Below are 24,991 nucleotides of genomic sequence, written 5' to 3' on the forward strand. Positions count from 1 at the left end.
TCGTAGTGATGAGGCTGGTGTAGAAGACATCATAGCGAGGTGATGGCAGCTGAGTCAACAGAGTCATCGCCATATCCTCAGACGATATCAGACGACCAAGAGAGGCGAGCTCGCCTCGCATATCCTCCATCTTCGTGATGTGCTCCTTCATGGAAGAAGAACCATCAAGACTAAGCATCCGCAACTTCTTCTCCAGGGAAATCTTGTGGGCAAATGTCTTGTGCTGATACAAAGACGCAAGCTTTGTCCATACTTCCGCCGCGGTCTTTAACCTGTGAACATGTACAAGAACAGAATCATGGAGACTCATAAAAAGAAAGGAACGGGCTCGAGAGTTGAGCCTATCCCATAAGGCTGCACGGTCCATAGAGGTGCCATCGGACGAATCCACGGGGGGTCGGTCGATGGGCGAAGAAACAAGATCCCACAGATCAAAGGTATCAAGGATGCAAGCCACCTTGCATGACCATAGGGAATAGTTGGAACCATCCAACTTGTCTTCCTTCGGAAAGGAAGGGAGAATCGGCACCTGGATAGAGGGAATCAAGGAAGGCATCCGCACAGTTGATGCAGTCTTCTCTGAAGAAACCTTCGCAGTAGATGGAACCCTCTGAGATGCATGGACTGAAGAAGGACGAGTGTGAGGAGGGTCATCCCGTTGTCGAACTTCACGATAGTCCCGCCTCCGCTCAGAGGAATGATGAGAAAGAAGCTCATCCTCTGAGTCTTCAAAGCCTGAAAACTGGTAAGACATCTTCCAATCTGCAAAATACCAAAGAAAGTTGTGCCGCTGACGAAATAGGACCAACAATGTGGTCACCAACCACCAAGATGCAGGCAGAAAGTGCCTACAGCCACCTGGATATGCAAAACGCAAATAGATCTGATGGCAAACACCAGAAACGAGACCACCAGCACCGGGAACTTGCCCAGACAGAGGTCGCCTACAGGATAGGAGCAGCCAGGGTAGAAGCGACCTGCAAAACAGCAAAACACAAGCTGTAGGAGGGTCGCCCTGCAGCAGAGGTCGCCTGGAAGCAAACGCAGGCTGTACAGCCTTCTGATGCAGTCGCCTGGCTGGAATAGACCTGTTGGCAGCCTCCTGAAGGAATCGCCTGGCTGTTGTGGGACTGTGGACAGCAGCAGTAAGGTATTTCTCTCGTCCTCCGTGCTCTCAATCAGGCGATGATACCATGTGAGAGTGCGCAACGGAAGAGGAAATACGAACACAGAGGAGAGGAGAGAGGAAGCAGAGAATGAAGGAAGAAAGTCTGCACTGACTGAGATGAATGCTGAATACACTGGAATGGACAGAACAGTCCCTGCACGCAGCCCGGAGCGTCAGTGAGGGAACCAGGACAGACTGGAAGCAGAGGCAGCACCAATGCCGGAGACGGAGACGGAGGGAGCAGTGCTGAACCTGCAGAGCATGAATGAGATGAATGCTAGACTGACTGGGGGGGCAGCTATAAATAGCCCCCAGCCAGAAAACTGGCCGACCAGCTAAACTGGCCGACCTGGCCAGATCTGGTCCGACTGGCCAGTTCTGGTCCGACTGACCAGAACTGGTCCGACTGCCCAAAATAATGGGCAGTCACCCCAAAAACAGCCCAGATCTGGGCTGTAAAATGCCCAGGGCTACATGCTGACTAAAGCAGACTGAAAACACACTGACAGAGCTCCTCTGTCTCCTGTCAGACTCTGACAGGAGCTCACAACCAGGAGATGACAGACTGAGACTAAATAAGAGCAGGCTAACAAATAGGAGCCGTACTAATGCAAGACAATCATCCAATAGCATATTCTAGTTCTAAGCTGAAACCCTCTGAGTTGAAATATTCCACTTATGATAAAGAACTATTAGCAGTTGTACACGCATTAAAACAGTGGAAACACTATTTAATGGGTTCAGAATTCATGATAAAGACCGACCAGCAAAGCATTAGACATCTACTTAGCCAACCCCAAATTTCTGACCGTCATATCAAATGGGCTTCCTTCATTCAAAATTTTCATCCTAGCATTCAATACCAACCTGGAAAAGAAAATATAGTTGCTGATGCATTGAGTAGAAGACCTGCAATTCATAATATTTCTATTATATCTTTTGATTCTTTGATTGCTATGAAAGATACATATCACCAGGATATTACTTTTCATTCTGATTGGCAAAATTTAGTTCAAAATAATTTTATTCCTGTTGATTCATTGTCATATAATGATGGATTTATGTTTTTTGAAAAGAGACTGTGTATTACTATTCCATTCCGATCTTTTGTTTTGAATGAAATTCATTGTCCCCCATATCAAGGTCATAGAGGTATCATATCTACATTACGCATGTTAACTGAAGATTTTTATTGGCCGCATATGGATGCAGATGTATCTAATTTCGTTTCTGAATGTTTGATTTATCAAAGAATAAAGAGACATCATGGTAAACAGTATGGATTATTAATGCCTTTGTCTATTCCATCTAAACCTTGGGAACATATTTCTATGGATTTCATTACTGGTTTACCAAATACTAAATCTAACCATGACATGATTTGGACTGTTGTAGATAGATTTAGTAAGCAAGCATATTTCATTCCATGTAAGAAAACTTTAACAGCATCACAAGCAGCACAGTTATTTTTGAAAACTGTTTTTACTAACCATGGATTGCCCAGAGTTATCATTTCAGATCGTGATTCTAGATTCTGTAACAATTTTTGGATTACACTGTTTGCAAATCTAGGCACAAAGATTGATTTCTCATCTGCATTTCATCCAGAAACAAATGGACAAACAGAAGCCACAAACAGCACCATTTTAGATCTTTTACGTGCATATATTATCTCTAAACCTCAGACATGGGACACTCATTTGCATTTATTACAGTTTGCATACAACAATACACCGCACACATCTACAAAGAAAGCACCTTTTGAAGTCATTTATGGATATAGATTATCTACACCTGTTGCATCTTTGTCTAATAAAATTCAGAGTGCTGATGATATTGCTACTATGCATAATAGTATTTTTGATGAGGTTAAGGATATGATTGCTAAAGCCCAACAATCATATACCAAACAAGCTAACAAGAAAAGACAAGCCATGAATTTCAAAGTTGATGATTATGTTTGGCTGAGAATAGAAAAACGTAGACTGCAAAGTGTAGATAGACATCCAGTTGTCAAATTAGCTCCTAGATTTTATGGACCATTTAGAATCATTCATAAGATTAATGATAATGCATTCAAGTTAGAATTACCATCTCATTGGAAAATTCACAATACATTTCACATTAGTTTATTGAGACCATTTAGAGGCCAATTACCTATCCACCTTGTTTATGAAAACCCACATTTACTAGAAGAAGAGACTGAAATACTTGAACCAGAAGCCATCATAGACACTGACTACATGACCACTAGAACTGGCCGAAGGTATTCTAGATATCTAGTAAAATTTAAGAACCATCCTGTAGAGGAAGCACAATGGATGCACGCTAGAGACTTAAATGCTTTCCCCACTCTGTTAGCTCCACATTGAGCTAATAGCAATTGAGGTCAATTGCTATCCCACCCCGGGGGTATGATGCCAGGAGGCATATTCCACGGTGGATTCCGTGCCACGGTGGATTCCGTGAGGTTTTACGGTGGATTCCGTAAACTTAGATGACCGGGGCTCATATACAAAGAGGATTCTTTGTGCGAGAAGTTGATGGGGACGCCTGTCCTTTTCGGGCGTTTCATTAATTTAGTGTGTACGTGGGTGATTCCATAGCGGGTGATTCCGCAAAATGCATATTAAATTAATAAACGTTTATGAGTTTAGAGTGCGCACTCGTAATAAATTAAGGTTAGGATTTATTTCTAACCAATTGATTTATTTATGTAGCTGAAGACTGCTAGGTATTCACTTTTGTCGGTTTAATTGTATTATTTCACTAACGATTGTGAATGCTTCAGTTGATGTGTAGAGATAGCAGCAGTGGCGGAGGAAAGCATTGGAGTCTAGCGAGTATTCGACCTTTGGATTATATTTTGATAGGCGCCACGCCTATATTTTGTTATGTCTATCGAGACATTGATTATTGATTATTATTTTGTATGCGCCTATGCGCACGGATATGTTATTTCTATTTGGACATTGAGATTGGGCGTGCCAGACTCTATGGGCACCGTCCATTAGCTTTATTTCCTATTTTTGTAGAAAGCAAACTCAAAAGCTAAAAGCTTGTCATATTTTTGTAAATTGGGCTATTATTGAGCATGAAGATGGAAATATACATAAAATACATGCTTTGTGAAGCGCTCACACAAGGCATGGGGGGAGATTGAACCCAATTGGTCTCTTGCTTCTTGTCGTTCATGCTTTTACATTGTTTTTTGTGCAAAAAGGTAGAGTTCATTGTTCTTGCGGACCTTCCGAGATTCACTACGTGAGCATACAGCGACCGATCTGCGCACCATCATCATTGGGCTAATCACTAACAACATCGGGCAGGCACCAATTCAACTGACGTCTTGGGCTTCTTACCCTTAATTTCTCCCTAATAATGTAATTTTCAAGCTTGTTGCCTATTGGGACAATCCTTTGCAATGTGACCCTCCTATTCACAAATGAAGAATTTATTTGCAGCCATTAATTCCCTAAGTTGTGCCAATGATTTTTAACCCTTTCTTTGCCGTTTTGAACTCTTATCAGGCTGATTTTCAAATCTGCCACTTTTCTCAACCTTTAACAACTTGTTCGGCTTCTCCCCGCTATCTTGGAAGCCCAAATCTTTCCCACACAGCGAAGCATCGGCTGTAGCAGCAATCTCTATGAGCCGAGACATGCTAGACACAGTGAATTTGATGCAAAAATCCCTAATTCCTTTGGGCAGCCCACATACATAATTTTCCACTTGCTAATGAAGGGGGACTAGATGATAAGAAATTGAAACCAGCCTTCCTTCTTGGAGAGGGTGGTAAAACCTGATCAAGCACTTAATTACAGCAATTAATGAATGAATATAAGCTGAAATGCACACTTTACCATTACATTCTTATACATCGGACACATTGTTGGCCCCAAAATTGGCGCCCCTTTGTGGTATTCTTTAATTTGGATTGCTATTGGATGGAGTATAATTGAGATTTCACTATCTCCTCCGCTGATCCAAAAGCCCCTTGCTATCACAACCGATCAGGAGGCGATTCGGGCCAAGTGCCCCTTGATCTTCACCCAAGACTTGGTCAAATGGGACAGCAAATTGGCCAAATGCCGCCCCAAATCAAATGGGATGGGCTGGCATTTGAAATCCCTAACAATTCCTTGAATTTCAGCTGCTGATTTCAATATACGATGCCTTTAACTCATGGCGTGGGTCCCAAGGTGGCTGCTAAGCCCTAACTTCTGTGGGAATTTAGGGTTTACAACAGAATTCTCACTATTGTTCACCAAATCTGGCTAAGAGCACCTTCAATTGGCTGAGAATTGCTAAGATACTCAAAAAATAGACTCCAGAAGGTGAGTGAATGTTGAGGAGAGAGAGATTCCTGATTTTCCATGCCAGAAAACCTCAGAAATGGCTATTGCCTGCCTGAATTAGCCCCAGACGTTCTCGTCTACTGCGAAGGGGGTGCATTAGATGTTGTCGCCATCCCCTAGCTGCTATTTCCTACTCCAAGAAAGGTCAAAATTGTTGTCGCTTGCTCTAACTTGGTTTCTTGCAGCAGTTAGCTGCCCCAAAAGGTCCTCCAATGGCAAAAAACCAAACCAACCACCTCTCTTCTCTCTCCCTCCCATAGCATGCATACAATGAATGAGTCTCTCTAGTCCCCAAACAGCTTTCTCCCCCATTGTATGGGCAGTTTTGCCAAGTGGCAAGCTTCTAATCCCATTTTCTATCAATTTTCAACCAATTAATTCTGAAAATTAATTTCAACCCTTCTGATCCTGCCCAAAATTAATTGTGCCCATCCACAATTTGATTTGATAGGCCATTTGCAACCCCAAGTGGTCCCCTGCCTTAATTGACCCTTAGACTAGCATTAATTGATTAATGACTAGTCCCTAGTGTTATCACCACTAACACTTAATGGCCAATTCATTGTCCTGGGGCCAAAATTGACACCATCGAACATCCAAAACCCCACTAGCATAACTTGTCACAACTTTTGCCTTTGATACCCACTACTTCCTCGTGGTCTTTGGCCCGTTACCATGAAATAACTACCATGTGCATCATATGCTTTACAACCTTGCACATTTGATTATTAAATTAATCAAATGTTACTAGCAAGAGCAAAGCATCTCAAAATTTTCACATCCCCGTGATAGACCTCCCCCTTGAAATCCCTACAATCATCCTTGATTGCACTGTAATGTGCCAAAGCAAAAGTATACTACATTGAAAGTTCCATAAGACATCATACTCACAATATTGGCCATTGTTGTCTAACCATGCCATATGCCCAAAAACTTGCTGAGAATTTCCAGCCAGCATAAAATTGAAAAATTGTCCAGAACGGTTGCCAGAAACCCATTGGATGTATCCATAACTTGTTGGGATAAATGCCCTTTTTCACCTCCGTGTATAGTACACGCGTTGGGATAAATGCCCTTTTTCACCTCCGTGTATAGTACACGCACATTATTCAGTTGTACATGTGAATGCACCCTTATGTGCCCTAAGTATAAATACATTTTATTCTTTGTGTACCAGCACATTATTGGTACACTCAAATCTAATTATACTCTCTCTATCTCCCTCTCCGTGTCACTCTCACTCCTCAAATTGCTGCTCACCCCTCCAGCTGAGCTTCAACAACTAGTATTAGAGCACAGATTGTGCACACTTCTCGAGACCATAGGCATTAGTCGCCAGCTACAGCTCAACAAGTCAAGCGTGACCAGACTAGGATCAGCGGGGAGTGAACAGTACTTGTGACTAGATGGATTGCTCAACAAGTCAAACGGGGCTGATGGCTGACGGCTGACGACTAGCGGCAGGAGCACGTGGAAGCCCAACGACAGGCGCAGACACACAAAGTGGGCAGCCGAGCTGGCGCTAGCAAGCAACCGGCGGACAGGCAACAGGGGTCCAAGAGGTGACGTGACACCTAACAGGTCACGGACCTATGCCAGTGCGACCAGCATGGGGTGGGCAGCAAGCGACGTGACGCTTGACAGGTCACGGACCCGAACAGCGGGTCAACAGATCCCTTTCCCATTTCTTTTTTCTGACAAAAATCTTTTTTTTTTAAGACTGAAATTTCTAAATGTCTCTCATTCCCTTCCATTGATGGGAGTTCGTGCGTGAAAGCACAATCGTCAATTCTATGCAAATTTGAGCCCAAAAATTTAGGGCTTTTCCCATAATTAATCCTGTCTATGCCTAGCAGCGACATTCAAGTTAGAAATTGCAAACATTGCGCGTGGTGACCTCAATCAAATTGGGGATTTGGCCAAATTTGTCAAATTTTCACTCTTTTTAGTAAAATTTCCTAACATTGGACCTCGGAAAATTGGGGCTTTTCATGCATTGGTAAAATTTTGCTCAACTGGGACACATTGGCTGACATTTATGCACTATTGGACCTGAAATTTTGGAGCTTTGTGCAGAATTTGGTAAATTTCTGCAATTTTTGCCCGTGTGGTGGCTGGTTCATGTACAAATAGCAAAGATTTATTACTGTTTGAGGAAGTACAGCAATGTATTTGCTGGTTCAGCTTGTGCTTCTATAGTCCAAGGCATTTACTCTTGTGTTTGTGATAAAATGGCTACATGCATATTGTTCCTAAAGGATTGTGAGGATGCTTTGCAAGAAGATAAACCCGCACAAATGTCTAATGCAAATTGGGCCAGAGTCAACAAAAAGGTTGTGGCTTACATTAAGATGGGTGTCACTGATGACATCTTGACAAACATTAAGGGTTTAGATACAGGTTATGTAATATGGGAGAAGCTGAAAACTACCTATGAGATCACCACATCGGTTAATCAAGTGCATTTAATGCGCAAGTTGGTGAATATGCGACTGGATGAGTCAAAGCCTGCAGCTCAGTACTTGAGTGCATTTACTGGCATTTTAAATCAGCTCAAGGATGCAAATTTGGATTTTGATGATAAGTTGAGGGCGATCTTTTTGATCATGACACTGCTTGATTCTTGGGAGACCTTGGTGGTTTCTCTCAGCAATAACCCCAATCTCTCATATGATGGGGTGAGGGGTTCAATCTTGAATGAAGAAATTAGACGTATGTCTAGTGGAGAAGGCAGCAACTTAGCTTATAATGTAAGGGGCAAGGTTGAAAAGAAAAATGCAAATGTTGGACAGAGAAATAGAAGCAAGAGCAAAGGAAAGGAAAAGAATGACATTACTTGCTATCACTGTGGTCAGAAGGGCCACAAGAAGCCTGATTGCAGGTATTACAAGAAGAAACAAGAGAGAAAGAAAAATGCAAGAGACAAAAAGAAAAAAGAGGATAAGACAGATGTATCTGAGGTAGCCAAAGGCAAGGAAAAGGCCAATGTGGCCTCCAATGTAGTCATAGAGGAGCTTTTGGATACATAGGCTGATGTATTATGTGCAGTTGATTATTATGCCCTTCTATGTCACATGCAGGATATGCAGATTACCAAGGCTGATGTGATTGATGCACTTTTGCCAGTTGATGATGGTATCACTCAGACTTGGATTGTAGACTCTGGTGCCTCTTTCCATGTAACTCCTTGCTTGGAGTGTTTTGCTATGTTCAATGCACGCAGTTATGGAAAGGTGTATCTTGGAAATAACCGTGCTTGTAGCGCAAAAAACCTAGTCATTATATTGATGAATGAAAGAAGCGATTGGCCAAAAAGGAGGAGGACTCCGATTTGGCTATCCAGGAGACATCAGCTAGCAAATCTATTGATGGTGATGCTTCAGCCAACTTTATGGAGGAGAACTATGCATTTCTTACATGAAGTTTTGATTCTTCAATGGCTGATTCAACATTCATGCTGTTGAAACGCAACACACATGGTATTTTGACAGTGCGGCGTCCAAGCATATCACTTCTAGGAAGTGTCTTTTCACATTTTGCATTCAGCCCCTCCTAGGAAGCATATTACATGTGCAAACAGCAACAATTATGATGTATGTGACATTGGTTTAGTCATGATTACTACAACAGATAGTTCAGATTTCATGCTTTTGGATGTTTTCTTTGTGTCTGGTATTATTAGTCATCTATATCTGCTTTAAATAAGCATGGCTTTTAGGTCATCTTTGAAGATGACAAATGCATTGTCAGAGACAAAGAGATGGATTATGCACTTGTGCTATCTAGCACCCTGTATAAGGGTCTCTTTTTGTTGGATACATATGATAGACGGTCTAGTACTCTTTCGCCCACAATGCAGAATGCGAAGCTATGGCATGCTCACTATGGACATATGAGTTTTGGTAGTCTGATGACCCTTCAACGATGTCAGAGGGTGCTGTCCAGAAAATGCAACTTATTCACTACAATGTTTGTGGTCCCATGAGGACATGTGCACTTGGGGATCATCTTTATTTTGTCACCTTTATTCATGACTACTCTTGCTATACATGGGTGTATGGGCTAAAAGCAAAATCTGAAGTATTTGTGCACTTTAAACATCTTATCGCAAAGCTTGAGGCTGAAATTGACTTGAAAGTGCAAACGCTTGCACAAATAGAAGGGGGGGAAGTACTGTGTACATGTCTCACGCTTTTGAGACATATTTGCTTGACCATAGCATTACACATCAAGCCACTGTAAGAATGACACCTCAGCAAAATGGTCTTGTTGAAAGGAAAAATCAGATACTTATGGAGATGACTTGTTGTATGCTTAAAAGCAAGGGGCTGCCACATAAGTTTTGGTTAGAAGGCCTTCAGTGTGCAAATCATGTATTAAATCAAGCACCCACTAAAGCACTAAAGACCATCACACCATTTGAAGCTTGGAATGGCAAGAAACCCAAAGTTGACTACTTTCGGGTGTTTGGATGCATAGCCTATGCACATGTTCCAAACGAGCTCGTGGAAAGCTCGATGACAAGGCTATAAAATGCATATTTATTGGCTACAATTCGGAGAGCAAGGGCTCGCATGAAGAAATTTTTTGCCAGTCGAGATGTTATGTTTGCTGAAAATGCCGTATTTTCACATGATCAATTTGAGATGCCAATCACCCATGACATTGGTGATATCTTTGAGGTCTTTTGTCCCTATCTTTGGAGTCTATGTCTGCTGTAAATGGCCGGACAGGCATGTAACAGCAAGTTGTTGCTGAACCACATGCTCCCAAATAGCAATCACTTGATCTTGGTTTGCCCCATGCAATGGAAGATGTAGTACATCATGAAAGGGCTGTTGTAAATGCAGCTAAAACAATCCCTAGATGGTTGTTACACACTCTCCAAGAGAGTAGGATGGATGCTCCCTTACCACAGTGCACTAGAAGGGCTGCAAGGCATGCAGCACATGATGCAAGGCTGCTAGATGATGATGAGCTTACTTCCTTGGACAAAGCTCAACAAGATGCACATTGGATGCAGGCCATACAGGAAGGGTTAGACTCTATTGCCACTAACTCTACTTGGGATTGTGTGAAAGGTGAGAAGGATCGAAGCTTGCTTGAAAGAGCTATGGCGGGAGAGCAAGAGCAAGAAAGACAGAGACACAAAATGGGAACTCCAACAGTCACAATGTGTGACCGGGCCTCATAGTGACAGGAAACGGCCGGAACGGCCCCCCGGCACGTGGAATCGCCGTCCCCAAAATGTATCCATCATGGACCGCGTTTCCAAATGATGGAACGTTCCTTGTCTGAAACGGGACAGGGAACGCCACGTGGCAGGCAAAACTTACCTGCGCCCGGTCGCCCGCATTCTGCTTCCGCCTACGCTTCGCGTTCTACTCCCGCCTGCATCCTGCTCCCGGGACCCGCCTGCATCCTGCCCCCAGCGGCCAGCCACCTTCATTCTCTTCCTTCTTCTTCTTTCTTCTCTTCCCTTTCTTCCCTCTCTTCCTTCTTCTTCTTTCTCTTCTTTCTCCTCCCACCTCCAACCTCTTCCTTCTCTTCCTTCTTCTTCTTTCTCTTCTTTCTCTTCTTTCTCTTTCTTCTCTTCCTTCTCTTCTTCCTTCTACCTTCTCTTCACTTCTCCCTTCTCTTCTTCCTTCTTCCTTGAACCTTCTTCCTTCTCTTCCTTCTTCTCCTCTTCTCTTGAGTCTTCCTTCTAAGTTCTTTTCCAAGTTCCAAGTTCTCCTCTTTTCTTCTTCTTCTCCCCCTTTCCCTTCTCTCTCGACTCTTGAGTGAGTCTTGACTCTTGAGCCTTCTCCCTTCTCTCGAGCCTTCAATTTTCAGCCCTCAATTTTTCCTTCTCTCGACTCTTGAACCTTCAATTTTCAGCCTGAAATCATAAATGGCTTCATCTTCCCGCCCCGCTCATCGGGTTGGTGGTCAAGGAAGAAGGTCTGATGATTGGTCATGGTGGGAAGAAGTAAATGCTGACCGCCCTTTGAGTGGTGGAGGATCTCGACCATGGACTTGCAAGCTTTGCCCATACAAGCGAACTAGTGGAGCAAACAAGGTAATCCATTGGGCCGAGCATTTGTATTTCAAATTTTTATTGATTTTAATTTTTCAAAGTTACTTAAATATTAGAATATGGACTACCAATTGCCACTTGTTCCATTTTAATATTTATGCATAATCAAGTCCGAGCTCATCTCCTACATGAGCCAAATTCAGAGGTGCAGTTTTGTCCAAATGTGACCTTGGAGAAGCAAAGGGAGCTTCGTGACCGTGTAGCAGGTCAACAAGCTTATCTTGCATCTAGACCACGACGTGTTGAAGTTGACCCTGCAACTTTTGTGACACCATCCCCATCAGATGTATCTAGAGCAGGGTCAGTATCAGGAAGTGCTACCTCCACACCTACTGCAGGCATTGCATCGGCCATGGCATCAACAACGCCACATGTTGCACGTAGACAAAGCACACTTGATGCTAGTTGGGATCCCAAGAAGAAGAAAGAGGTGGATACATCAGTGGCACGCTTTTTTTATCATGACCACATTCAATTTCGTGCAGCCAGGTCAGAGTATTTTAAATTGATGTGCAAGAAGATTGGTGAGTATGGCCCTTCGTATGTACCTCCATCATCAGAGACCTTACGCACCACTTTGCTCGACAAGGAAAAGCGCCTTGTTGAGCAAGCAGCAGTGACTAGAAAGAGCATGTGGGCTAAAAATGGAGTTTCCTTGATTGCTGATAGTTGGAGCGATACACGCAAGCGATCCATTCATGGTATGGTTGCTTATTCTCGTGGAGAAATGTATTTCATATCTTCACATGATGCATCGGGGACAGGAAAGTCAACAGATGTACTTGCAGCAGAGTGGGTTACAGGTGTTGAGCTTATTGGCCCAGAGCATGTTGTGGGATTTGTTGCAGATGGAGAGCCTGCAAATAGGGCAGCAGGTGCTATTATTCAGGGATATTATCCGCATATCACAGTTTCATATTGTATGGCTCATTGCTTGAACAACCTACTAAAGGATATTGGTAACCTGTCATGGATTGCACCTGTCATAGAGCAAGGAGCTCAAATGGTTAGCTTTGTTTTGAATCACCAGTTTCTTCGCCATCACTTCTCTTTGCCGTCGAAGAAGACACTTTTAAAATACTCTAATACCAGATTTGCCTTTAACTTCTTGATGCTAGGCAGGTTAAGAGAATGCAGTAGTGCCTTGAGGCAGTTATTTCTTAGTGATGAGTTTACCTCATCAACATTGGCAGATACTCCTACAGGTATCTTATGCTTGAAGAAAGCAAATAACTCCACTTTTTGGGATGATGTAAAGCGGATAGATGCTATGGTATCACCCATTGTACATTTATTGAGGGTTATGGATACTATGCAACCTTGCATTGGCAAGGTATATGAGGATATGGACAGGCTGAATGAAAAGTTGCAGGAGTTGGCACCAAATGATGAGGCGTATGAGGAAATACACCATTTAGTTGTGACGAGGTGGAACTCCTATAGCTCACCCATGCATGCAGCTACATTTGTTGTGGATCCTGAGTTCCAGGGCAAGGGTCAGGAGAATGACACTGAGGTTATGGATGCATGGAGACTTATATTGTCTCGTCTAGTGCCTGATCATGGCACTAGACGAAAGATCAGAGATCAGCTTTCATGTTATAGGACCTTTCGGGGTTCTTTTGGTTGTGGGGATGCACAGGAGGATCGCTCTAAGATTGGGGCAGCTTTGTGGTGGGAGGACTATGGTTCGGATGGTCCTGAGTTGCAGCAACTAGCCATCCGTATTTTGAGTCAGTTAGTTAGCTCCTCTTGTTTGGAGCAATTGTGGAGTACCTACGCTCACATTGCTTCAAAGAAGAGGAACCGTCTTGGTGTAGAGAGGGCAAACGATCTAGTATTCGTTAGTACTAATTTGAGGATGTTATGTAACAGTATGACAACAAAGTCTGATCCATTCACAGAGTGGGAGATGCAGCAAGAAGAGGAGACACATGCTGATGTTGAGGGAGATGCAACAATTCATGGTACACATGATGATGAGGCTGGCACTTCAGGAGTGGCTAGAGCAGCCTCAGATCATGATCATGATCTTTGATTTAGCTTACTTATCACGAGTCTCATGATACACGAGTCATGACACATTTACATTATATATGATATTATGATCATTGATGACACTGTGACACTTGGGCTGTTGATAGTTGTGCCGTGCCGATATTATATTTGTACTTGAGTCTTGCAGTTGCCCTTTGGGCTATTTTGGCATGCCGCATTTTGCTTCAGTCTAGAGATTAGACTTTATATTTGTAGTCTTTTTTGGGGCAATGAGCATGTTCTTTCAAAGATTAGACTTCAATTTCATATTTGTAATCTTTTAAGTTTTTTGGCAATGGTACCATAGGCATGTTCTTTTACTATTTAGCTTAGACTTTAAAGTTTAGTTCATTGTCCATTGTTTTATCATTTATGATTTTTGGCATATGGATTATGGATTTTATTATTTATAATTGAATAGCTTACCTCTTGAGCCTTGTAAGTTGCAATTAAATTTCTAATGAGTAGTTTTAGAATAATGCATGATATCTTAAAGTTAAAACTTAAAATGATTTGTCCTTGTGGATTATATACCTTGGTTTTAAGTTTTAACACTCCAGAGTCCACGTGGATTATAAGTGAAATATTAAATTTTTTTCATGAATTTTGATTTTTTAAATGCCGTTCCCGTTCCTACGTCCCCATTCCCTAGGTTTGGCATTCCCGTCCCTGTCCCCGTTCCCGTTCCCCGTTTCATGTTTCTATGCCGGGCCTTCCTTTATTCAAACTGTCACTAAAAGAATAAAGAATAAAGTGATGGTGACGGGTGCCAACCACCTCAGTGTGCAGTGGCGAGTACTGTTAGTGTAGTAATACGTAGGCGGCTAGGCCGAGGCGCATTTACCCTCAACAATCTCCCACTTAAAGACAAATCTGCCCCAATAAGGAGTAAAAAGAAAAAGAAAAGATAGTACAATGTACACATACAACAGGATGAGGAAAAACGTCATCTCATCCAACGCCCATCAATCTCCTTAGGAAGGCAAAGCGCTCAATAGTGAGGCTTTTCGTGAGTAAATTTGCAAGATTTTCGTCAGTGAAGATCTTGACAAGGTCAACAGACTTGTCCTCCACAACCCCATGTATGAAGTGATACCTCACCTCAATGTGTTTCGTCTTCGTATGAAAGACAGGATTCTTGGCTAGCTTAATAGCACTCATATAATCCGAATGTAGCATAGATATAGAATCGATCCCAATGTCATGAAACAAACGGCCCAACCATATGGCCTCCTTGCAAGCCTCAGTGGCTCCAATATACTTAGCCTCAGTGATAGAGAGAGCCCTACACTTCTGAACCTTGGACATCCAAGAGAGCACCTCCAACATAAGTGAATATATAGCCAGAAGTGGACTTCCTACTATCTGCATGTCCTACATAATCGGAATCTGTGTACCCCACAACTCTAGTATCCTGGTTGCCATAGCAAATACACATATATGGTGTGCCCTTCAGATATCTCATGATACCCTTCACGGCATCCCAATGTTTCTTGCCAGATGTAGCCATATAGAGTGCCACAATACCAACGGCAAAGGCAAAATCTGGACGAGTGGCTATCATGGCATATATCAAACTGCCCACGGCTGATGCATAAGGGATCTTGGCCATCTCGGCCCTCTGCTCATCTGTCTGCGAACAATCGACCTATGAGACCTTCATATAAGAAGGTAATGGACAACCAATAGGCTTCACCTCTTGCATGCGAAAACGCTCAAGGACTTTATGAATATACTCCCTCTGTGAGAGGTAGAGTAGTCCCTGATGCCTGTCGCACTTAATGCGCATACCAAGAATGTGAGAGGCCTGTCCCAAATCCTTCATCTTAAAGCTGTTCTTCAGCTGAGATTTAAGAGCATCTAGCTCATCATAAGCTTTCCCTGCTATTAGCATATCATCCATATAAAGTACCAAAATAAGCAATGAGTGATCACGGGTTTTCTTTGTGTAAAGACACAGATCCATAGCACTCCTACTATAGCCATGTGACTGCATAAAGACTTCAAACTTATGATACCACTCCCTACGTGCCTACTTCAAGCCATAAAGACTTTTCTTCAACTTGCACACTAGGTGCTCCCTGCCAGGTTCTACAAAGCCCTTAGGCTGCTCCATGTAAATCTCATCATGCAAATCCCCATACAAGAATGCAGGCTTGACATCCATCTGATACATATCTAAGTCAAGCTGTGCGACTAAGGCCAAAACCAAGCGTAGGGTGGTCATCTTGACCACAGGGGAAAAGACTTCATCAAAGTCAACTCCATGCTCCTATTTAAAACCCTTAGCAACAAGTCTTATAAGCCAGCTTGGGGTGCCCAAGGGCACTTTTCAACTTGTACACCCATTTGCATAGCAAAGCCTTCTTGTCGTTAGGCAATGCAACCAAATGCCAAGTCATATTTTTATGTAGGGAGTTCATCTCAGACTGCATAGCCCTCTCCCAGAATTAATTGTCACCCCTGCGCATAGCCTCATCAGAGGTAAGAGGCTCTCCTGCATCTGTAACCAAGACATAATGCATCGAGGGCTCAAACCTATCAGGTGGACATTTAGCTCTAGTAGACCGTCTCACTGTAAGCTCTATTACATATCTAGCATCTTATCCAATACCCTGGCCATGTGTACCAACTGCTGCTGCAGGCTATCCAAATGGCTATGCATGAGCACGTGGCTCCTCCTGAAATATAACCCTGCGTATCTCTACCACCTTCTCAGGCTGCCTATGCATCTTGTCTTCATGGAAGACTACATCATGGCTACCTATGCATCTTGTCTTCATGGAAGACTACATCATGGTTGCGAATGACTTTCCGCGCCTGCGGATCCCAGAGGCGATAACCCATCTCGCCTGCATCTCCATAGCCAAGGAAAATACATTTGACACTCTTAGGATCCAGCTTAGTGCGCTTGTCCTTGGGCACATGGCAAAATGCCTCATATCCAAAGACACGTAGATGCGCATAAGACGGAGGTTTCCCAATCCATATCTCCTCGGCAACCTGAAAATCCAAACCACTGGAAGGTGATCTACTTATGATATGCACAGTTGTATTGACTGCCACCGCCCAAAAGCTCTGTGGTAGGCCTGCATGATGGCTAAGCATATTGCGTACACGCTCCTAGATGGTTCTATTTATCCGCTCAACCAAACCATTCTGGGGTGGGCTATAGGGGACGGTCAACTGATGCTTAATACCCCTCTTGTCACATAGCTACTCAAAGGCATGTGACACATACTCTCCTCCATTGTTAGTCCTAAGGCATTTCAACCTATGCCCAATCTGGTTCTCAACCAATGCAAGCCATTTCTAAAATGCAGCCAAGACATCTAACTTAAGCTTAATGGAATAAGCCCAAAATTTACGAGAAAAATCGTCAATGAACATCACAAAGTACTTTGCACCACCCATAGACTGACAGGACATAGGCCCACAGACATCCGAATGTACTAATGCCAGGGGCTCACTCATGCGTGTCCTATCAGACTTCTTATGCGTATTCCTAGTCTGTCTACCATAAAGACAATGCTCACATGAATCAAAACATGTATAGTCGAGGGGCGGTAAGTACTGCAAACCAAAAAACATTTTCATTCCCTTCAAGGACATATGGCCCAAACGGACATGCCAAAGAGATACATGTGGGATGGAACCCACTGACAAAATATGATCAATAGATGATCCATCAACTACAAGAGGATAGAGGCTGCCAACCTTGGCACCTCTAGCAAGCACAACTTTGCCACATGTGATCTTCCAGGCAGAATCCCCAAATGAAATATGAAACCCAGCATCATCAAGCTACCCTACAGACATAAGATTGCGTGTAAGCGCAGGTACATGGCATACATCCTATAATAGAAAAGTACTGCCAATAGAGAACTACAACCGTGCATCCCCAATGCCAATAATAGCAAGTAACCTATCATCACCCAAGTGAACTGAACGAGAGACTGCGGTAGGAATGGAACCACTCACGATATGGTGTAACATGAAATGAAGCACCAGAATCCAAAAGCCAGCACTATGCATACAGAGAGTGAACCTCGGTCAACGGCATAACATCACAAGAACTAGCTGCAAGTATGTACTCCCCATCGGAGTCATCAGTCTACATGACATTTATCTCCTCGATTTTCACATTGGATTTCGCAGGCATAATGCTGCGACGCGACTTAGACCTAGACTTCTACAAGTCTCTGCCACGTCCATACCCACGGTCATTCTTTCCATTTCCATCTCTGCCTCTAACAGTCAAAGCATACGACACACGAGAGGCATCCAAGTTCTTACGGTTGATCTCTTCCTGCAAACATGTTCAATGAGAGATAAGATGAGGGTGGACTTGCATAACTCATCAAGCTCATCCCATTCGCCATCAGTCAGTTTCAGACAGCTCACCATGCATCCTTAGTGGCTTAATCTGAGATTTCTACACCAATACCTGTCAAACTTGGCTCTTTCAATAGGCATAATTCGTACCATCAAGCTTAGAGATGTTGAAAATAGCACTATCAGTGGAAGAAGATGCCATACTACAGTCCAAAACAGTGCAGACAGTTCAAAACTACTTCTTGTTTTCTGTTGTAAACAGCCAAAATACCACCAAAACCAAGGCGAAATGACCACGAACTGATAGCTAATGATGTTGCCTACCAAGTACCATCAAATGTACATTAAATCAAGAAGATTCAGCATGAAAATTCCACGTCAGTCCATGCATAACTGCTTGCTGTAATAAATTACAGTCAGGTATAATGAGAGCAAACTGTAGGCAAAATTAATGCACCAAATCAACCATTGATTGTCAAAGCATAACCAGCATCAAGTAAGCATAAATCAACATGTGACAGTCATACGGACATCGAGCAAACACCCAAGCATGTCAAAAGAATCCGTCAATAAGCTGGCACACCCCCTGTATAATAGGGTAGAGTGTATACAACACTGGCAAGACCTGACACAAATAGGTGTATGCTCAGGGAGTGCAAAGCCCAAATCAGCACGAGTACATCTGTGAGGACCACGGCATATCAACCATCCAACATCCAAGTGAAGATCCCAGTCTCAAATATCCAAATGCTCAAGTAGCATAAACCGCTTGCTCAATATCTGTCAAGTGTATCAAGACGCTCCCACTGGCACAAAAGCCGTAAATATCAAGCAAAGAAACTCAACAAGGGCATATGATAGCACCAGTGCCAAAAGATCCAAGATCAAGTATCAATAAGACCTCATGAGCATATAGGCCGTATAGCATCCGTACATAGCATCCATAGACATCAAGTATATCCAAACTATAACTCTCGCAAGCCGAGAAATAGCCAAAGTAAGCTCCGGGCAATCAAATGTCAAGCCAAAGCAAGGCTCAATAGCATCCAACTCCAAACAATGTAATTGGCATGTAGTAGTGCCATAGGCCAAGCATGTCAAAACCGGTCAGACATAAGCAAAGTACATGCCATAAGTACATTAAAGATAAAGATCCCAATGCTATGCGAAGCGAGCTCAAGCTCAACCAATGATTCAAGAGCAAATCCAAGCTCTATGTCGATCCCCGAGAGTCACTACATCAATGTATACATCCAAGACATAGCCTGAATGCAATAGGCATATCCAAACATAAGTAAAAGAGCTTCAACCCTAAATATTCCAACAACAAATAAATGTCCAAAACTAAGCAAACAGTGACTCAATCCAAGCTCAAAACCATAGGCAAACCATAGGCATACTTCCCCATATGTATAGGTACCAACCGAGTATAATCAGGCATTAAATGGCCATGTAGCATAAGCATAAAATGTAATGACAGGGGGCTGCCCTGTTTTGGGCTGCTTGTGGACTATGTAAAACAGTCAATGGCTGAGCAATTTCAGCCCCAAAAGCATTTCACATCATAGACATACATTCCCCTAGCATTCGGGGAGCATTTGGGACCAACCGAGCAACCAATGTCAATGCCAACCAAGCATAAACATAAAGTGCTGATGTAACACTGTTTGTGGCTGCTTGTGGACTATGGAAAACAGTCTTGGACTAAGGTAAATCAATCCACAAATCAATGCCAATGATAAACACTAATGTCGAGCATCAAGGGGATGTTCCCAAGTACCAAATGAAGTGTTTTCAAGTTACCAATGAGTGCCAAGGGAGGGCTGAAGTAAAAAACGAAATTTTTTGCAGGTCTTCAAGCTCGCCCAAACTGATCTAGGGCCTGTGGAAGGGCTAGGCAAGGTCAAGGCAAGGTTGGGGGAGTAATCAAGGATCCCTAGGAGCTCCCTCTTGAAGGGCAAAGTCACCGGTAGAGAGTAGGCATCACAAGAAGCAAGAGGACATGGCTGCCCTGCTTCACAAAACCTGTGGACTGAAGTAAAATAACAAAAGAGAGCTCCAATACCTCTAAAGGAATGCCCTGAGGGTGCCCAAACGGGCCGGGCAAGTGCTCGGAAAGCCGCAGAGTGACAGGAGCTCCGAAGAGTTGGCTATGGCTGCCGGGAAGGAGACCCAATGAGTGTAGGTAATTAATAGGAAACTGAAGGAGTCATGAACCAAGTCGAAATGCTCAAGCAACCATGCTCTGATACCAATTGAAAGGTGAGAAGAATCGAAGCTTGCTTGAAAGAGCTATGGTGGGAGAGCAAGAGCAAGAAAGAGAGAGACGCAAAATGGAAATTCCAACAGTCACAATGTATGACCGGGCCTTCCTTTATTCAAACTGTCACTAAAAGAATAAAGAATAAAGTGACGGTGACAGGCACCTGCCACCTGTAGTGTGCAGTGGCGGGTACTGTCAGTGTAGTAATACACGGGCGGCTAGGCAGAGGCACCTTTACCCCCAACATTGTGGATTTATCACCTGGTAAAAAGGCCATCAACACGAAAGGGGTTTTTAAACTCAAACGCAAGGCCAATGGCATTATTGATAGGTACAAAGCATGGTTGGTAGCAAAAGTCTATGCACAAAAGAAGGGCATAGATTATGAGGAAGTCTTTGCTCCTACATCCCCTATGAGTAGGTGAGATGGGTGATTGATATGGCTGGAAAGTATATCAGTTGAACATTAAGACTGCATTTTTGCATGGGGATATACATGAGGATGTTTATGTGTCACAACCTCCAAGCTTTGTGATTAAGGGATAAGAGCACATGGTCTACAAGTTGCGTAAAGCTCTTTATGATCTCAAACAGGCTCCTCATGCATGGTACTCTAAAATTTATGCTTATTTGGCCAAAAAAGGGTTCAAAAATAGTCCAACTGCTCTCACTCTATACATTAATAATGAAGGGGCAAACTTGTTAATTATCATTCTTTATGTGGATGACATGATGGTCATTGGACCTAAAGAGGATTAAATTGCAAATTTCAAGGCTGAATTGATTTGCTATGTCAGATATGGACTGCCTACACGACTATTTGGGGATTCAATTCACCCAGAATCAGCATGCCATCATCATGTCACAGTCACAGTATGTGGACAAGCTTTTACATAGGTTTAACATGCAAGATTGCAAACCTATGTACACTCCTATGGAGCCAAGCTTAAAACTGTCTATGCATGATGGTGAAGAGAGGTCTGGTGTTGAAATGTACAGACAAGCTATTGGCTGTCTTATTTATCTTTGCAACACACACACTGACATTCAGTATGCACTATCTCAGGTGAGCATGTATATGCATAGCCCACAGACTATACATTGGTAAGTTGTTAAGCGGATCTTCAGATATTTGCAAGGAACTCAGTCACATACATTATTATTTTCTACGAGGGCGACTTACATCTACACGCTTGCAGTGATTCAAATTGGGCTGGTGATATAGACACTAGGCAGTCTACTAGTGGACATTGTTTCTTTCTAGGCTGCACATGCATTTCATGGCTAAGTAAGAAACAGCCTACAATGGCTACCTCGTCTTGTGAGGTTGAGTACACGGCACTCTTCACAGCAACAATGGAATGTGTATGGCTATGTAGATTGTTGGTTGATCTATATTTACCATTGGAGGGTCCTAACCCATTCTTTCTGACAGTCGAATTGCTATTGCAATAGCACAAAATGATGTGTTTCATGCTCGCACGAAACACATTGAGGTGTATTATCATTATGTCCGAGAGAGATACTATGCAGGAGAGATCAGCTTGATGTATGTACCCACATAAGAAAATGTTGCAGACATTTTCACCAAAGCATTACCACACAAGAAATTTGAGTCTTTTCAAAAGTCCTTGAACTCATTACCCTTTGGTGATTGATCAGCCTTGTACTTCATCACATTGGCACTACACAGGGGTGTTAGAATTTGCCAATTTTGAGCAGTGCCCAGTAATTCATGTGGTGTGGACACTTTAATAAGTGTCAATATTGTGTGCCTGTATGTGTGTGTCTGCGTGTGTGTACCTAGTGTCCTTTGATATTAAAGTAGTGACACTAGGGACTAGAGTAAGTTAGCCTAACTCTAGTTAGTTGGTGGAAGGCCGGTTAGGTCAACCCATGACCTAACTTAGTGTTGTACTTTCACTCTATCTTTCAGCTCAGCAAGTACACTCAACTCTCTTGCTTCAGCTCACTCAATGTCACTCTCGTTTCTCTCCCCTCCGTCAAGCACATACTTTCAAGGAGGCACCTACTCAAGAGGAGCCAAAGAAGCTAAAGGAAGAGAACAAGTATTTTGCGTGCGTTGGTGATTTTCAGTAAGTTGGATTCGAAGTCCAATTATCACCTCATTGGGATTGCTCCAAAAGATATTCCAGAGATGGCGTTTTGGACTCCAAAAGATATTCCAAAGGAGGTGGAGTCCAATGATGGCCCTGTACTTAAGCTAGTCATCTATCAAGCTCCTCAAACTAGCTAGTCTAGTGGTTCAATAGGATTCTGGGCTAGTCATGCTACTCATCCTTAGGCCACTCCCCAACTAAACGGTCATCTTTAGTGATCACCATTATCCAATCAAGTTCTTACTGCCGTTTACATTCTGTTCTACAAATTTATTTAATCCTTACTACTTGCTCTCTTGTAAAAAGTTAGATACTACCAAAAAGGACTATGACCACAGTAAGACCTCTTCACTGAGGAAAGTGGTGTCACAAGGTATTTGCAGATAAGTTAACAAGGTTTAGCTTTCATACATTACAATCCAAAGTCATGTACTTGCTCCTAAGGAAGAACTTATGGGGCATGGTCAAAGGACATGACACATAAGCTACTCTTGGAGTTTAATGAAAAGCAAGTAATGAGAAGGATCTTGAATATGGGGCTCGATGATAAGTGCATCCACCACATTGATGGCATCCTAATGCAAGCTTGCCTAGGAGGAGATGAACAAGATATCTAAAACAAATTTAATCAAGAAATCAAAACTTGAGATGCTTGTACACCCTCACATTTCCTTCTCAAACAAGTTGCCCTTGCTTCCTACTTCAAGCCAAAACAGTATACTTGAAATATAATGAGAGTGAGCTTGTGTATACTGCAAGCAACCTATCTGTTTTACTATTGCTTGTAAAGGAAAAAGAGAGAGGTTTTGCACAGCGTCAAATTTATAGTTTTCAATATATTTCCTATGACATGACGCACCTGCAGCCACCCCGGTACAGCACAAGCTGGCCCTTCTTTTCCGCACTATAGGTCTCATGCAGCCAACTCCCTTATTGATCATCTACGGGAGAGATCCAGAACAAAAGTTTCTATGATTTCTACGAAAGGCTTGCAGATGTTTGTAAAAGCGCAAGTTAATTCTCTCTCTCTCTCTCTCTCTCTCTCTCTCTCCGGGTATGAAAGGTTCTGAACGTGCCGTAACGAATACGTATTTTAGAAATGGTGATTCATGAAAGGGAGAAAAAGGGGCGTGCCTTCTTCCATTGTCAGGAAAGAAGAACAAGGAGCATACATTTCTGCCGATGTAAGGACGAGGGAAGACGAGGTCTTCGTACACGCAATCCTCTGCGATGAGCTCGCGGACGGAGTCCAGGTCCCCGCGATTGATACCTGCGTAAAATTCCTTCACAACCTCGCTGGCTGGCCTCGCGGTAGCAGCCACGGGCGACGGAGAGGAAGCGGATGCGGATGATGCTAGCACTGCAGCAGCAAGCCTTGCATGCACCGGTGTTTCGTTTCGTGAGGACGATGTGCGGTCAAGAAATGCTTGACGATGGCCACGGCAATAGTAAGGGGCCGTGACCTTGGCATCAAGAAGAGGCCTGCAAACGTTTATGGCTAGCATAGGAGCTCCCATCGCAACATTCATGGTCGCTACCGTGGAAGCTCCCATTATTGCAACTCGCCGGAAACCATGAGCAATTCAGCATTTAACATAATAATAACACCACCAACACCAACCCGCCGTTCTAGCTTGGGGAGGCCTCCTAACTCCAAAGGCCTTCCCAAACCTACCAAGGTGACTTAGTGCCATGGAAGGGAACCTTGATAGTTGAGCCTTGAAGAACTCTCCAACTCACTCTTAAGGTGAATATCGTTGGACTATGGAACCTATTGGGACCATACTCAATATTAGTAAAGATTGAGATCTCGACATTTAGGCCACAAACAATGAAAGGAATTGTCATCCCGAACCTATGGATCCGTGACATGCCAAGCACTCCAAATATGGGTGTCACTCTAAGTACTTCAATGATACCTCTACTTTCACAACCCCAAATCCAGTCTAAGTATGATGACTTAGTCCATACCTCCCAAACAACTTCAACTCTAAATAAGGTTAAGAAGAGCCAAAAAGGGGCCATGCATCAAGACCGCACCTTCTATGTGAAAAGGCAAGTTGAACCAACTAGTTTGTCTAAGTTCAAGGCAAGCAAGCAAGATCAAGTGAAGAGGCCAAACAACACAAGTACTTGACTTGGCACTGAGGGCAAAGTGTCTTGGCAAATGAACCAAGAGACCCAAGTCCCCAAGTCCCAAGGCGAAGGCAAGAAGAAAGGGAGGAACTACGCGAGGAGCAACCCAATGGACTACCTGGCACAACATGGCAGCAATCGAGCCAACATGCCTTGACCCCAACAATGCAACAACTTGGGATCGCACCTATAAAGCTTGGTATGCAAAGCCATAACTGCCAAGCCAAATAAAGTTAGGACTATAAAGTATCCATTCCTCAAGTGTAATTGAGTTGAGGGTGAGTGGAATGAGAAAGAATAAAAGAATTGAGTCTAGATGGGCACAACCTAGCCAACTTGATAGGAAAAGGTATGTTAAGACCCCTCAGTCATAGTGCGGCATAGACTGTGACTAGCTTGATAGAATCCATTAAGCGAAGGTAAGTGTAAGGGCTTTGTAAGTATACCATGGCATTACCTACATATACACCTATATCAGGAGTGGTAATCACTCAAGTT

The 24,991-nt window shown here is 43.1% G+C and overlaps 2 protein-coding genes across 4 annotated transcripts in view; one reads left to right on the forward strand and one right to left on the reverse strand.

Annotated features, from left to right (window-relative positions):
- The window catches only part of LOC148015475 (uncharacterized), a 68,833-nt gene extending 44,870 nt beyond the window's left edge, over positions 1-23,963 (reverse strand). The window contains exons 1-2 of one of the 3 annotated variants that reach the window (XM_087665472.1): positions 23,530-23,963; positions 23,217-23,298 (exon numbers count right to left, since the gene is read on the reverse strand). In XM_087665472.1, coding sequence (XP_087521598.1) covers positions 23,217-23,298; positions 23,530-23,910 — 463 coding nt within the window. In that variant the 5' untranslated portion in view covers positions 23,911-23,963. The remainder of the gene's footprint in view (positions 1-23,216; positions 23,299-23,529) is intronic. The other 2 variants (XM_087665470.1, XM_087665471.1) reach the window with 2 other exon arrangements.
- On the forward strand, positions 12,096-13,972 carry LOC148015476 (uncharacterized). Its single transcript, XM_087666045.1, has 2 exons — positions 12,096-13,569; positions 13,947-13,972. Exons 1-2 carry the CDS (start codon positions 12,111-12,113, stop codon positions 13,970-13,972), a joined length of 1,485 nt encoding a protein of 494 aa, XP_087522171.1. The 5' UTR covers positions 12,096-12,110.
- Positions 23,964-24,991: the final 1,028 nt, after the last annotated feature.

The sequence above is a fragment of the Lygodium microphyllum genome, chromosome 24 (assembly GCF_053477565.2).
Source record: "Lygodium microphyllum isolate KBCC chromosome 24, Lygodium_microphyllum_v1.1.10, whole genome shotgun sequence".
NCBI classification, from domain to species: Eukaryota; Viridiplantae; Streptophyta; class Polypodiopsida; order Schizaeales; family Lygodiaceae; genus Lygodium; species Lygodium microphyllum.